General features: G+C 55.3%; 9 protein-coding genes across 9 annotated transcripts; 6 read left to right on the top strand and 3 right to left on the bottom strand.

Moving 5' to 3' along the window:
• Positions 1-388: 388 nt before the first annotated feature.
• On the top strand, positions 389-1,704 carry C7974DRAFT_138323 (uncharacterized protein). The gene is made up of 2 exons (XM_046135525.1): positions 389-1,096; positions 1,145-1,704. Exons 1-2 carry the CDS (start codon positions 530-532, stop codon positions 1,376-1,378), a joined length of 801 nt encoding a protein of 266 aa, XP_046000784.1. The 5' UTR covers positions 389-529; the 3' UTR covers positions 1,379-1,704.
• A 1,567-nt stretch (positions 1,705-3,271) lies between these two features.
• C7974DRAFT_410712 (uncharacterized protein) lies at positions 3,272-4,309 on the top strand (the record flags this gene model as incomplete). The annotated part of the gene is made up of 1 exon (XM_046143487.1): positions 3,272-4,309. The coding sequence occupies one exon, from the start codon at positions 3,272-3,274 to the stop codon at positions 4,307-4,309; it is 1,038 nt and encodes a 345-aa protein (XP_046000783.1).
• A 1,120-nt stretch (positions 4,310-5,429) lies between these two features.
• C7974DRAFT_290424 (uncharacterized protein) lies at positions 5,430-6,075 on the top strand (the record flags this gene model as incomplete). Its single annotated transcript, XM_046137641.1, has 2 exons — positions 5,430-5,639; positions 5,686-6,075. Coding segments are annotated over 2 exons (600 nt in total), but the record flags the coding sequence as incomplete, so codon positions are not given.
• Positions 6,076-6,261: 186 nt separating this feature from the next.
• C7974DRAFT_138300 (uncharacterized protein) lies at positions 6,262-7,606 on the bottom strand. The gene is made up of 2 exons (XM_046135524.1): positions 7,230-7,606; positions 6,262-7,147 (listed from the first exon to the last, which is right to left on the bottom strand). The coding sequence occupies exons 1-2, from the start codon at positions 7,476-7,478 to the stop codon at positions 6,374-6,376; spliced, it is 1,023 nt and encodes a 340-aa protein (XP_046000781.1). The 5' UTR covers positions 7,479-7,606; the 3' UTR covers positions 6,262-6,373.
• Positions 7,607-7,761: 155 nt separating this feature from the next.
• Positions 7,762-8,493, top strand: C7974DRAFT_410709 (CHD5-like protein-domain-containing protein; the record flags this gene model as incomplete). The annotated part of the gene is made up of 3 exons (XM_046143486.1): positions 7,762-7,848; positions 7,902-8,088; positions 8,141-8,493. 3 exons carry the CDS (start codon positions 7,762-7,764, stop codon positions 8,491-8,493), a joined length of 627 nt encoding a protein of 208 aa, XP_046000780.1.
• Positions 8,494-8,611: 118 nt separating this feature from the next.
• C7974DRAFT_138258 (uncharacterized protein) lies at positions 8,612-9,016 on the bottom strand. Its single transcript, XM_046135523.1, has one exon. The coding sequence runs from the start codon at positions 8,957-8,959 to the stop codon at positions 8,729-8,731; it is 231 nt and encodes a 76-aa protein (XP_046000779.1). The 5' UTR covers positions 8,960-9,016; the 3' UTR covers positions 8,612-8,728.
• Positions 9,017-9,156: 140 nt separating this feature from the next.
• C7974DRAFT_389130 (polysaccharide deacetylase family protein-like protein) lies at positions 9,157-11,643 on the top strand. The gene is made up of 2 exons (XM_046141333.1): positions 9,157-10,289; positions 10,340-11,643. Exons 1-2 carry the CDS (start codon positions 9,628-9,630, stop codon positions 11,526-11,528), a joined length of 1,851 nt encoding a protein of 616 aa, XP_046000778.1. The 5' UTR covers positions 9,157-9,627; the 3' UTR covers positions 11,529-11,643.
• Positions 11,644-11,827: 184 nt separating this feature from the next.
• C7974DRAFT_410707 (acyl-CoA N-acyltransferase) lies at positions 11,828-12,350 on the top strand (the record flags this gene model as incomplete). The annotated part of the gene is made up of 2 exons (XM_046143485.1): positions 11,828-12,107; positions 12,160-12,350. The coding sequence occupies 2 exons, from the start codon at positions 11,828-11,830 to the stop codon at positions 12,348-12,350; spliced, it is 471 nt and encodes a 156-aa protein (XP_046000777.1).
• Positions 12,351-12,462: 112 nt separating this feature from the next.
• Positions 12,463-13,539, bottom strand: C7974DRAFT_461837 (putative pectate lyase A; the record flags this gene model as incomplete). The annotated part of the gene is made up of 4 exons (XM_046146179.1): positions 12,463-12,909; positions 12,962-13,167; positions 13,217-13,383; positions 13,433-13,539. The coding sequence occupies 4 exons, from the start codon at positions 13,537-13,539 to the stop codon at positions 12,463-12,465; spliced, it is 927 nt and encodes a 308-aa protein (XP_046000776.1).
• Between the last annotated feature and the right edge of the window lie 498 nt (positions 13,540-14,037).

Genomic DNA, 14,037 nt, shown 5'->3' with positions numbered 1-14,037 from the left:
CATCACTCCATGCTTCAAGCAGCGATGAAAGTGCGGGGTGCCATCTTAGCTGGAGGGTGGATCGTTACCATTGGCCCGGGACCCCGACCAAGCCTGTTGCAGCATGGACAGGCGGGTTCAGTGGGCCCGAGCTCCATTTGTATCCATGTTGAGACAATCGAGTTGCACGCTGTGTCCAGAGTTGCTGATCACGCCAATTACGAATGCGCGTTTTATGAATGCTTAGTGCGCGTGCAACGCAGTTGACATCGCACGCCAGCGCCTTGACCGCCGTTGTAGGGAAAGAGCCAGATAGGGCTAGGGTTCCGAGGTGAACTCAAAACCGCGAGGCCCCCTCGGTACAAGCAGTCATTCTCCTCAGCTCCGAACTTGATAATAAACATCCGAGTCGCGCCGAACTGCACTTCTGACGTCCGCGCCAATCCGGTCATCCAGTACTCTTACGCCTTGCATCTCTATTTAATTGCTGAGCTTATCTGCTCCTGCCTCATCCAACTCTCACACTCACACCACTCGACCTTCACTCAACATGTCTGGCCCACGTCTTCTCCGCACACAAGGCCCACGCCTTCTCGACACCCAAGGTCCCCGTCTCCTTAGGACGGAAGGCCCGCGTCTGCTCCGCACTGCCGAGGGTCCTCGTCTGCTCAAGACTCAGACTCGCAGTGTCCACACTGACGGTCCCCGCCTTCTCCGCACTCAGGGACCGCGTCTTCTGAAGACGGAAGGACCCCGTCTCCTCAAGACCCAAGGTCCTCGTCTCCTCAAGACACAGAGCCGCAACCTGCACATGACCGGAGCTACCAGCTCCTCATCCCTCCTCACATCAGACAAGCCCACCTTCGGCTCGTTAAGCCCCAAGCTGCCCTCTTCTGAGGCTGCAGCTTGGAAGCACGAGACCGGTAATGCCATGCGTCACTTCAACACAAGTCGAAGCCTGAAGGCCGTCAACGACACCTCCACCATCGACTTCATGTATGTCCCGGACTTTGACCCGGACGCGAAGACTGCACCTACCAAGATCAACGTACCCATCATCCTGTCGACTGCTACGTCTTCAGCGACACAGGCTGCTGCTGCTGAGGCTGAACAGCCGGTACTTCTGCCCACTGCTTAATCTGAGAGCTTTGGACTGATCAAGCAGGTCATGCAACCGACCATCTACACTGCCGCCGCCGACAGCTCGCACATCTCCGCGCCGTCGGCGATCTCTGATGTAACAGAGGGTAATCACATTGACTTCCAGGGCATGGCTGCCAAGGTTGCGCGCAACCTGCAGAAGCCTGTCGAGGAGGCCGAGGGTATGGCAAAGCAGATCTGGAAGGGGCTCGTCGAAGACATCTTCGGCCCCAAGCATGGCGGTGCTCCAAAGGCATGAGCAGATGATGGAAGATGGGGCTTAGGTAGCATAGGCTTACGCTTACCCGGCATTCGGCGTGTACACTGTGCTTTTCGGCAGTGGAGCGATTAAGGTCCGCAAGAGCTTGAAGTGCTCAAGCTCACGAGACATGATTTTATATACTTAATAATATATCCTTACCACACAATCCGTTTGTCGATTTCTCGTCTCATGTGTATAGTCCCTCGCACAATGCTTTGATATGTACTGCCTAAGAAGAGGAGCGAGCCGTGTGGAATTCAGGTAAAGATAGAAGTACAGCGCACATCAGATCTATGTACACGAGAGTGGAGCCCGTTTTGTTAGATCCTGTGACCTTACCGCTTCCATCCTCGCGTATTTTCAACCTCATTTGAAATATCCGTACTCTTTCTGCTTCTTATACCTCACGTGAAGGCTCGTACTTTGAGATACCTCCCGCTTGATATAGCAGCGATACTATAAGATCCGTAATTTGCCTGGTCCTTACCAATGCTTCGAAGCTCGTGAAGGTGTCCCATGTCTCGGACTCTAATCGCCGAGAGCAATCGTATCTAAACTTAGACGAACGATGGCTAGATTAATAGATGTAGCCACGGACGGTGCACTGTTGGTTACTTCTCTTTCATCACAGTGGTCAAAGGATTAGTATATGTTTGGGAAGTTGGGGCTTCCGGACAGGCAAATGCCACGGCCTCGACACATGCTTCTAAGTCAGACAATACTTCTCATCGTTGACCAATATAATGAGAAAAAGACAACATCACTTCTGGCGACAAAGGTGGAGACGGTCCACACATTGCTGTATCGGTCCGTGAGCTCAGACGACTTTGCCACAAAGCAAAGGCTTTGCACTCACTGGAACTATGAACATGTCATGATCAGCCCTCCAAGCACAGACGTGTCAAGCCGTGGGCCGCCGTTGACGGCCAAGCTTTAGTTGCAAGAAGCTCTTCCGGTTAAATCAAAGATGAGACGGCATTTCATCATATATACGGCCATCAGGAGTGCGCACAAGCAGAACTGGGCACAGTCGAGCCGCCAGATGCTTGATATAGTCGCGAAGGAAGGCCGAGCATTGATGACCGCGGGTGACAGGCGTTAGCGGGTGCCGCTGTACCCTTCGTGGCTAGTGTGACGTATTCGAAGCTTCCTTTCGACAAGGCCTCCAAGGCTTCCAAACGTGATCTCCACCTCGACAGCAAAGGATTCCCATGTCCCGGCTATGTCAAGACTTGTTGCGTGATTGACTCGCCGTCGTGGTTGGCTTGCTGTTGTTGCATTACGATTACTATTTCTTACTGTCTTCTCGCCGCGTGAGTGCGTACGTACACCTTAGGTGAGGTATGACATCTCAGTGATGCAGACCACGCAAGACAACTCTGCAGCCATCCGGTGACTGCAGGCATGCCCACAGAACAGCAGCACAGAATCGCCGCTCGATATAGCTAATTATACCTTACGCATCCGTGCCATAGCAGCAGAGGCAGTGCAACACGCACGCGGAGCATGTGCGCTAACACGCATTCGGCGGAACCACTCACACGAATCTCAAACTTCAAATACAGAGTTGTCAGCGCTGCCAAACGACTTCATATCATATTCATCTCTGTGATTTACCCTCCACTTCAGCAAGGCCTTTCTTCTGTTGCATCAGTCGTTCGCTAACACTCATCTGACCTCTTGTTTTCACAGCCACAGTCAGACCGCTCGGACCCTCCATCATCAATACGATCTCGAATTTCCGAACCAAAGGGAGCACCTAAAATCGGCACGAAGTGAGAAAGGACAGAGTCAACTGAGACCCTCCAACCATCGGCTTGGAACCGTTGCATCCTTTTCTGAGCCAAACGTTTATCGGCCTTTGCTGCCTGCCTCCACGGAGAAGCCAAAATGACTTCATGCTGCCGGACATGCTACCATCGCAACCACGCCGTCGCCTCTGCACAATCAACCCCTTCGCTTGTTAGTCTAAGCCTCGTTGCCCTCACCTTCAAGGAGGACATCTCACCCCGTACAAAATCGTACTCTGCACTCACCAACCTGCTGAACGACATTATCGATGCGACCGATTCGTCGTTACACCCGACAACATTCACCCTGTGGTCTCCATGCCTGTCGGACCCTAGAGTTGCTGTGGTTGTAACAACACTGAGCGAATGTTCAGATGTTACATGTCCCATCTATAATGACATTTTCGCGTTCCTCGCGCATCCGCCCAGTATACAACAAGTATACCTCGATTACTCTATTCTCTCGCTTGCCACACTATCTCCAGAGCGATCAATACCATGCGATATAATGGCGTTGAAAGCACCTAATTCCGGCGTTGCTGCGTCAATCGGCAAGCATTTCGGCTGGCAGCCCAAGCGTTCGTCCTTGTCCATGCAGATGCAAAACACAGTACCAGCGTTTAGTCGGCCGGGTGATCTGATCCGGGATTTCTGGGCATGGGCTGAAGTACCCTACCATGGCCGCAAATCGCGATCCAGCTCGCTTGGATCCAGCAGCACCCACCTGCCATCGCCGTTGATGAGCACTAACTCGGACGAGAAGAACATGTCGCTCTACTTCGCGGAGGATGAAGACGAGGCAGACGATATCGATGAGGCGGACGAGGAGGCTTTGGTGATGATATTCCAGTGGCACGACCATGCGGCTGCAGAGCGGTTCAAGCACCCGCTTCAGAAGAGCTACGGGCCCAATGGCGAAGAGGTCAGAAGCGATCTGTGGGATGAACAAGTCGCGCGTCCCTTGCGACATTTCCAGAGCCATGGCGCTAAGCTAGATACCTACAAGGTTGAGCTCAAGGCTGTAGAGCCAAGGATGCGAGCGGGCTTGCAGACGACTGGCAGAGAACGGAGCGGTAGCAAGCGCCTGAGCATGATGGCTTTGGAGCTAGGGGAGAAAGTCAGTGGAATCTGGCGATGATGCGAGGGGTCTCTAAAGGTTTACATATGATGCAAGAATGCTTGAGAGGAGAAACCTTGGATAAGGGGGGTCAGGGGGTTGGTTCAGCTCGGCTGGATAGTCGTGCGGAATTCGTGTTTTGCGGCTGTACTGGCTACAATATACAGGGAGGGCCGCGTCACGTCAGCTCATGCTGTCAGAGATCTTTGTATTGCAAAGGTATTGCGTTTTTAAGGAACGTATCCGGTCCTTCGCAACATTGGTCGAAATGCCGCCTAGCTGAGACGCATGTAAGGCGTCGATGCATTGTATAGTGGATGTACCTTCGGTGATCGCGAGATGATCGCCACCGCAATGACCAGTAATGCAACCTGCTCGCGCGACACTGCTGTCTGTTCTTTAAGGATCTACAAAAGTGCAAAGCGGAGAACGGAGATGAGTCCGTCGATAGGGTAAAGAGTGAACATGGAAACACCGAAACACCGTCACACGAACAATAACCGAGACGACACCTCTTGCGATTGGTTGTCTAACATCTTTTCGGCAACCCGTATCAGAGCCTTCACCTAGCGGCCGTCATACCATCCGCACTTCGCTTCGCGAAGAGAGTGTTCCCATAGCCCGGCTCTCCCTGACACAGCCACACAAGTGGCACAGCCTTTTGATTGGCTTAGGCCCACCACTCATATCGGCTCCGCCGACACCCTCAAAACACAGCCACCAATCCAATGCCCTCCTGCCTTACAAATTCTTCTCTGATACTACACTGGCCAGGTACACCCGTACAAACGCGTAGCTTGGCACCGCTAAGCCTTGAGATGGCGGCTCTCGATGGGACTTCTGGGCCCCGATTGCACCAAGGCAGCTGGAGGATCGTGGCTCAGGCTGCAACGACGACTTGCATTAGGCTTCCGAACCATGAGGCTTGAAGATGACTGTAGCGCGTGGTCCCGTGGCCATGACGATGACTCGGCCCGTTTGGGGTCCGACATGGCTAGGATTTTGGTAGAGGTATAAGGGTATGGAGAGGGCTGGTGCGTAGTTTGGTAGCAAACTAGCAACTATGGCAGCCGCAGAGTACTATTCCGGTGCGTGCATGGAGATGCTGCCACCACATCTGCAGGACTCACATAAGTTGTATCGAGCGCAGACAGAGCAGATTGGAAGGAGAGACGATGATATCGATATTGCGCAAGGCCGGATTATGTGGCTGCCGGCGTCGGATTCTCTTCCCAACCACGCTGTAAAGCGAGCGCACGGGAAGGGCGCTGTCGAGGAAGGCATCTACAATCACCCCGTTGTGATAGTCTCGAGGCCACAGGACGACAAACGAAGTGTCCACTTCCATCTTGTTAGTTGGCAGTTGCACAGCATGAGCCGTTGCTGATTCTTTCCAGATCACGTCCTTGCAAGGCAAGAAGCTCGACCAGCTCTATCCCAAATCTAACGAGTTCCACACGAGCCGACGCTCATGGTATCTGCCAATTTCGCCCAGCCCCGAGCACCCAGATGCAAGCTCGAAGAAGGCGAAGAAACGCTTCCCTACACTTGTGTTGGCAGATGATGCGGCTCTGCGGTGGGACTCATATGTCAACATCCGACACGTGTACAAGATCGACTGGACCCTTCTCAAGCCCTACTCGAACCTCAACACTCCCAAGATGTCACTCTTCCGGCTTGACCGAGAGTCCACCGTGCGGATGATTGCCAAAGGAAAGGTCCTTACTTTGTATGAGCCCAGCGAGCAGCTGCCAACTCCAGGGTTGCTGTCGAGGAATACAGCGCCACCACGACTTTCGATTTCGACTTCATCATCGCCCATCGAGCGGGGCAATCGTCGGTTGGACTCGCCGGATTCTGACGATGGAAGTGTTGCGTCGCCTGGAGGTCCTCAGACGCCTGCTGCGTACGAACCGGATCCTCGAACATCGAGTGGGGTTGTCGGTGGCAGTACGGGGCTGCCACCAAAAGAATCTCCTGTTCCGACATCGAAGCCATCTTTTTTAGGGCGTTTTCTTACTAGATTGTTCCCTCGTCGTCGGAAAGAATAATGCGAAGTGGCTCAACATCGGGAGATGTGTTCCCTCAAGGTAGTGGTCTTTTGCCTGAAGTCTTGATCCACCGCAGACTCTGTTTCACATATGTCGAGTATGCACAGTCTGATTCTGTGTCTTTGACGCTTGCTTCAAGAGTCTCGATCAAGGTTTCACGATCCCCCAGAAGTGTAGGATGCGCAAGCACGACGCGGACAAAACCCCAAAGCGATTCGTTCTCGGACTTGATCTGAGCAGCGTATTTGAGAACCTTCTCGACTATCTCGTCTCGCTCGTCGACAGGATCAAGTCGCATGAGCAGGAAGAACAAATACGACCAGCCTGAGCAATCGCTGGGATTCTTGAAACACCACTTGCAGAGTCGCTCTGAGAACAAAGACACAATCCAGTCGAAAGGGAAAGGTGCTCCCATCTCTCCGGCAACCCAATCAAAGGACGTGACCAGCCGGCGAGCATAATTCCAACCGTAGTAGTTCTTCGGATGCCGTTCTCCAGCTTTGCACACGGAGTCGAGCGCAGTGGAGATGATAGAAGCCATGCGTTTGCCGGAAGCGCGTTCCACTTCAAGGGGGCCAATCAACCCCAGCAGCCACGCACGGTGATACCAAAGAGTAGGTGATTTGGTCTGTCGGTGCAGTGGAGAAGAAAGGATGCTACCTACGAAAGCGAGCTCTGCAAGTACTGCTTGGTGAAATGTAACCACGTCGTCCGCATCTCGCAGGGCAATCAATCTGCGCTTGCGGAAGTTTGCAGCCGTCAGCTGCTCTCCATCAAACAGAAGCATAATCTTGGTTGCCTGAAGGGCCTAGTGAGGGGGTTAGTTAAGCCGACGAAGAACCGTGTAGATGAGATTTTCAGAGTCTTATCCGGAATGTATCTTTATGTACCTTTGGGTCAGTTGGACTGTTGTTTCTGTTGTCGAAGAATGTTTGCCGTGCTATCAGAAAGGCAGAAACCAGAGCCTTTTTTGATATCCCCAAGCTTTTGCCATCTTGAATGAGACCTCCAGAAGGCTCCAGTGCAGGTGGAAGAATCTCAACTTCGAACACACCGGCCTCATACTCCTCGAAGTAGCGAAGCAACGACTCGTATATGTGCTGCTGCTGCTCAACCGCCGAGGGGTCGCCGTGAGCCATTGTAAAGTCTCAACAGGTAGTCCACTGACTGTGATGTGCGTGAGGCTCATTTATATGTATCATCGTAGGAATGCTGATTGTCTAGGCCTCGGGGAGCTGAGGGAGAGCTAGCCGGAAGGAACCCGTGCTGCCGGCGCCTAACATTGGGAGCGCGCGAGCCGCTGCCAATTTTACCTCCGTTCGGCGGATGGATGACATAACGTGGCCCCTCCACCACCAGCACCAAACACCAGGGCGTACGCCGGAGTTACCCCACGCCACGACCCTGTCGACCCTCGCCGCCATGCCTTCTCTTCTCTTGGTGGTCTTCATCTTGCAGCTCGTTCTGCATTTGATCAACACTGTAGGCGCAAGCAGCGTAGACGAGCTGGTACGCATTCCATCTCTGCTGTACTCCACTGCAACATACTGATGCCCATCTAGCTATGGGTTCTGTACAACAAGCTGCCCACACCGACATCTAAAAATGCGCAAAGATGCCAGGCGCTCAAGAAGGAAATCGTACAGCTGAAGCGTGAGCTTGGAAACACATCGGCGCAAGACAACTTTGGAAAGTGGGCGAAGCTCGATCGCCAGCACAACAAGGCTATGACCGAGTACCAGAAGCTGGGTAAGCAGTCCGAGGCTCGAATCATCACACAAAGCTGATTATGTATTCGCAGATGGCTCCCTCCGCACCCACCAAACAGCGTTCAACTCCGCCGTCAAGGCCGTGCGATTCCTCGGCACGCAAGGCCTTCGTTTCGTCCTACAGTTCTGGTTCTCCAAGTCGCCCATGTTCTGGCTACCAGCAGGCTGGGTGCCATACTACGTGGAATGGATTCTGAGCTTTCCACGCGCACCACTGGGCAGCATCAGCATCCAGGTGTGGACTGCTGCCTGCGCAGCCATCATTGCGTTGGCATCTGAGGGGCTTGCAGCTGTCTGGGTGCTTGCGACAAAGAAGCCTGTGCCAACGGCGAAGAAGGAGCCTATGGCTTTCGAGGCAGGAGCCGACGAGAAGAAAGAGCTATAGTTTACACCAAAAAGCTCTCGCACCACAACGTGCTCACAGCACAACAAAATACAAAAACAGTTGATATCACGATATGTCTCCCAATGCTTTAGACGCAAAGTCGTCCTGGCCTTTCAGCTCAGACACTGCAACACGAGTGGGATGACCTTGGCAGGTCGTTGGGCTCGATCTAGGCTACAAATTGAACTCGTGATCGTGGAGAGTGTCGAATCGCCGAGTCTTCGAAAGAGCCAATCTACATAGAACACTGCAAAACAGCTGACATGAAGCTGCTACCTGCATCGCAGGTGCGACGTGGTTCGTTGGTGTTTAATGAGCGGCCAAAAAGCAGAACGCAAAAAATGTAGCTCGGCTTATGGCGCGGGCCGACCATGCTGCCGACGCGCTCAGACTTCGTGGGGCCCCTTGAGGCTTGAGCAGGGGGAAGAACCAAGATCCACTCAAAGCTCGAGCAGAGCTGGAACATGATTTACAATGAGACGTAGTCATCAAAACGTAGAAGCTTTGCATTACCTTTGCGGGTGATGTTTTCCACGACCTTGATGTCGCCTTCGCCCTGCACAACTAATCGGTCCTACACATCATTCTGGCGATTGGCCGTCTCGGTTGCCTCCGGCGCAAAGCGACGAATGGTTGTTCAAGCCTGCGCATTCACGTGGCAGTGCAAGTACGCTATTATTGCAGCATATTGGCTCTCTTGCCCGCCGTGTTCGACGGTTTTCACGACTGCCCATGCACACCTGCCTTTAACGGAAGTTTGAGGGGGGCAAAAGGGGCTTGCACCTCCAACTGGCTGATGCTGCGAGACGACCCATACGCGGGCGGGGTAGCCGTGCGTCCACCGTGTTGTTTGGTGCGGGAAGCGCCATGCTCGCAGCCCTGTGGAGCCTGTGAGACTGACATCACATCTCTCGAATCAGGTGTTGACGAGCTGTCTTGACCTCTCCCAGGACGCCATCATGCACGATGCTAGCCGGTGCATCAGCATGTCCAGAGATCGGCTGGAGCCGACATGTGGCCTTATCTTCATAGGGCTATCGTGCATGCAGCGGGGATACTTCCGGCTTTCCACCATGTAGAGATGTGGGCGTCTTCCAGAACCATGACTGCAGCAACTGAACCTTCCAAGGCGCAATGTCGTCTTTCCTGCAGCTAGAGGGCCTGCACGTCTTCATTACCGGTGCGGCGGGAGGCATTGGCAGCGCCATCGTCCGAGAGTTTCTGGGTCAAGGGTGCAAGGTATCAGCACATGATCTACGGCCCAATGCCCTCGCTTCGACCACGACTCCAAATCTGCAATTCTTGCAGGGCGACATCAGCGTTGAAGATTCCATATCCACATCCATCAAACAAGCCGCAGAAACTTTTGGCCCGGTTCATATCCTTTGCGCCAATGCGGGCATCACGGATGAATCGAACAACTACCCGATCTGGGATATGCCGACCGAATTATGGGATCGAACGTATGCCTTTAATGTTCGGGGGACTTACTTGACAATCAAGCACTTCCTAAAGCAAGTCGAATCGAGTCAGACTCGGGTCGGTAAAGAGCTGGATAACGTTAGCATCATTGTGACTGGGTCGGAGTGCGGCGTGTTCGGTCAAGCAGGACACGTCGAGTATGCATCTGGCAAATCTGGTCTACAGTATGGTCTTGTCAGAACTGTCAAGAACGAGATTGTTAGACTGAATAGCAAGGCGAGGATCAATGCTGTGGCTCCTGGCTGGGTGGACACCAAATTGATTGAGGGCCGGCTGGACGATCCGAAGGAGATGTGGAGGGAAGCGCAAGCTACGTGTGTATTCAACCCTATACTGTCACAGTGTCGGCTCTGACAAGTAGTAGTGTTCCACTCAGGAAGATCGCACAGCCAACTGACGTGGCGAGAGCAGCGGCGTTTCTGGCTTCCCATCGGGCTGCTGGGCACATCTCAGGCCAATGCATCTCGGTCGACGGCGGGATGGAAGGCCGAATTGTATGGTCTAATGAGGAAATCGAGGCGTCACAGTCGACAAAAGACTCAAACATAGCATCACTGAGTCGCTCGGAGGCCATCCAGTCGCACACTCTACCACCAAGCACCAGTATAGAGCCGGTGACTCTCGTAAAGTCTCGACCCAAGATCAAAGTTCTCCTCTCCGTCGACTTTGACGCTGTCTCTGGCTGGCTAGGCACCGGTCAGCATCCGGACAACAATCTTGCAGACTACAGTGCTGGGTTCTTTTCCGCGTATGTCGGCGTCCCGCGACTCCTCAAGCTATTCAAGAAACACAACATCCAAGACAAAGTGACTTGGTTCGTGCCGATGCACTCGGCAGAAAGCTTCCCCAAGGAGTTCGCAAGCATCATGGACAGCGGAGCCGAGATCGGCCTCCACGGCTACTGCCACGAGGGCGCACCGCAGTTGACAGCCACCCAGGAGCGCGACGTGCTGGAGCACTGCATCACCCTATACACGCAACTCATCGGCCGCCGGCCCGTCGGCTACCGCGCCCCGCTGTACCAGCTGCGCGAGTCGACCGTGGGGCTGCTGGAAGAACACGGCTTCCTCTACGACTCCTCGCTTTCGCACCACGACAGCAAACCCTACTACATCCCCGCCCTGCCGCCCATCACGCCCCCGTCGTACGCGGCGCACGCGCAGGCGCGCGACTGGATGAAGCCGCTCGCCGCGCCGGGCGCGCCCACGCACAAGACGCTCGTCGAGATCCCCGCCAACTGGTACGCCGAAGACATGACGCCGATGCAGTTCTGGCCGCACACGCCGAATTCCCAGGGCTACGTCGACGCCCGCGTCATGCAGAACATGTGGAGGGATAAGTTCGAGTGGATCAGGACCGAGGTCGACGACATGGGGGCGAGCGACACTATGGTGTTCCCGCTGGTGCTGCATCCCGATACGAGCGGCATGGCGCACATCATCGGCATGATCGAGCGGACGATTACGTATCTACAGGGCTGGGGCGAGGAGGTGGAGTTCTGCACTTTCGAAAGCGCAGCACGGGAATGGAAAGCGAAGAACACGGTCGCATGAGGTTTGTTGTTCAGCTCGCGGGAGTGGATGTGGTGGGAAGCGCACTAGCGGATATTCAAGGTCCCCGGATTGCGTGAGGTAGTAGTTTGCGAGCCCCCCAGCATTCGACTCCTCACACGCGCATCGAGCGTCTAGCAACGCTCACTCGCGATACCAGCCCTGAGTTCATATATATAGTAAACAAATCGTCTATCGCACACCCAATGTTCCTCCTCCGCCGTGCCCCGTGTCCCCGCGCCCCTCTCCACCTAACCCTCCCCCCTTCCCACCTCACCCCGCCACTCCTGCACTCCCGCAAAATGGCCAGCGCCCCAGCACCCGCCGCGCCGCACATCTCGCCCCTCGAAGAAGCCGACTACGACGAGTGGCAGCGGCTGTTCCGACTCTACATCGCGTTCTACAAGGCCGCGCTCCCGGACGCCCAGTACCCCAGGACCTTCGCGCGGCTGCTCAGCCCGAACAAGGACCTGCACGGGCTGGTGGTGCGCGACGCCGACGACCCGCGCAGGCTGCTCGGGCTGGCGCATTATTTCCCCACGCAGACGCCGTGGGCCGAGGAGCCGGTTATGCATCTCAACGGTGCGTGGGGCCCGTGTTTCCTATCTGCAGTGTTCAGAGCTGACTGGGGTAGATCTGTATGTCGACCACGAGCTGCGCGGGAAAGGGTTCGGGCGCGAGTTGATCAAGGCGGTGGCCGCAGAGGCGCGGAAGCAGGGCTGCAAGCGCGTGCAGTGGACTACGCAGCATGGGAATCCGGCGCGGAAGCTGTATGACGAGCTGGCGGCGTGCGAGTTTGTGTATTACCGTATGAACCTCGAGTAGGGGAGAGCAATTGAATGGAGACTGTTGCTATGGACAACCCCCCTCCCCCTCCCTCTTTCCTGGCGACACCAATGTCGCAGCTTCTAAGTACCTAAGTACCCCCCCCCCCCCTCTACAGCGACAGCGTCGCCCCCGCAACACCCACCACCGCGGCCTTCACCCTCGCGCTCCCCAGCAGCGTATACGCATACGGCACACTCGTCAGCGTGCCCGTGGGCGCCTCATTCGTGCCGATCCCCAAATCCACGTCCCTAACAACCGCGTACCCGTTCTTCGCAATAATATCGTCATTCGTGGCCTCGAACACGCTGCTCTCGATCAGCAGCTGCGCGCCGGCGCGCGTGCGCACCCCGTCGTCCATGGTGTCCCAGTACGAGTTGAACAGGTGCCCCGTGCCGATGCGGAACATGGGGCCGCGCGAGTAGAGCCGCGCGAGGTGGTTGTTGGCGTAGGTGACGTGCAGGCGGCCGGCGTCTTCGGCTTGGTTGTTGTCTGAGTGCCCCACCAGCGAGCCTTTCCAGTGGTCGTGCAGGTAGCTGTTGGAGATGGTGATGAAGTCCTAGGGCGTGTGAGTAAGTGCTGCGAGGCGGCGGGGGGGGGGGGGGACTTACGGAGGCGCGGCTCACGTCGACGAGGCCGTCGTAGTAGTCTTTGTCGTGCGTGCGGTCGTTGCTGATGTCGACGTGGTCGACCCAGACGTTTGTCGAGTACTTGATGGTGATGGCGTCTTCGTAGGTGGCGAGGACGTATTGGTGGACGGTGTTGCGGATGATGACGTTTGTTGCGTTGACGACGGAGAGGCCGATGCCGACGATTTCTGCATTGTCAGACACCATGTCACTTGTAGTTGCAAGAGGGGGACGAACTTCCATTGCGGCCGATGATGGACTTGTTGGACCCGACGAAGATCTTCTTCGCGCCCGTGATCGTGCCAGAAACGATAACAATCCGCGGGTCGTTCCCAGCAATCGCACCCTCGAGCTCAGCAAGCGTCGACACGATGACCGTCGCGCCCCCCTTCCCTCCCGATGTTCTGCGCCGTCTCAGTGACCCTTCTGCCAAGACCGATCCTTCACACTCACCCGCCATTCAGCGTCGCATACCCAACGGTCGCCACATCCGTCAGCGACGCCGCCGCAGCGCCCGCAATCTGCGCCGCACACACAAGAAGCGAAGTAAGAGACCGCATAGTGCTCTCGAGTCGACAAAGGCCGGTTTGAAGCGCTCCGAACAAGCTATTCCCCCAAGACTTATAAGCCTCGCACCCTCGCACTGCCAAGGCCCATGCCTGGCGGTTTCTCCGCTCCCCATACTACACCATGCAGGCGCAGATTGCTCGGTTTCTTGATGCGGCGGCGCGCACGCGTTGTTTGGGCAGGCGGGCGCTGTCATTGGCGGAGGAACTCGGGGGGGTAATATCGGGGGTGTTATTTGCACGGGTACCACGGCGTGGGACTGGGACATGTCGATATCTGAGGGCTGGATTGGGAATTGTGGGGTTTGGGGTCTGGGGTAAAAGGTCGCGGGGGTGGTTGGTAGGGAAAGGAGGGCGAGTGCTGGATGCGTGCGGTGTAAGCGGGTTTATTGGCTCGGGGAGGACTGGACCGAGTAGGGTAGAGATAGCTGATTGGAGTATCTGCAATGACTTCAGTTTACGGATCTGCTGGTTTTGGAATGTTTGTTTGCT

The sequence above is a fragment of the Boeremia exigua genome, assembly GCF_020726555.1.
Source record: "Boeremia exigua strain MPI-SDFR-AT-0100 chromosome Unknown C7974scaffold_3, whole genome shotgun sequence".
NCBI lineage: Eukaryota > Fungi > Ascomycota > Dothideomycetes > Pleosporales > Didymellaceae > Boeremia > Boeremia exigua.
Note: the sequence above shows the minus strand (reverse complement) of the source record. Positions and strands in the feature narration are given on the sequence as shown.

What these genes read in the sequence shown, in the direction of transcription:
- C7974DRAFT_138323 (XM_046135525.1), top strand. Translation starts at nt 530, where the DNA reads ATGTCTGGCCCACGTCTTCTCCGCACACAAGGCCCACGCCTTCTCGAC. An exon ending in CTGCTGAGGCTGAACAGCCG is followed by an intron (nt 1,097 to 1,144) that starts GTACTTCTGCCC and finishes CTGATCAAGCAG; the next exon opens with GTCATGCAACCGACCATCTA.
- C7974DRAFT_138300 (XM_046135524.1), bottom strand. Translation starts at nt 7,478, where the DNA reads ATGGCTCACGGCGACCCCTCGGCGGTTGAGCAGCAGCAGCACATATAC. An exon ending in ACAGTCCAACTGACCCAAAG is followed by an intron (nt 7,148 to 7,229) that starts GTACATAAAGAT and finishes CCCCCTCACTAG; the next exon opens with GCCCTTCAGGCAACCAAGAT.
- C7974DRAFT_138258 (XM_046135523.1), bottom strand. Translation starts at nt 8,959, where the DNA reads ATGTTCCAGCTCTGCTCGAGCTTTGAGTGGATCTTGGTTCTTCCCCCT.
- C7974DRAFT_389130 (XM_046141333.1), top strand. Translation starts at nt 9,628, where the DNA reads ATGTCGTCTTTCCTGCAGCTAGAGGGCCTGCACGTCTTCATTACCGGT. An exon ending in TGGAGGGAAGCGCAAGCTAC is followed by an intron (nt 10,290 to 10,339) that starts GTGTGTATTCAA and finishes GACAAGTAGTAG; the next exon opens with TGTTCCACTCAGGAAGATCG.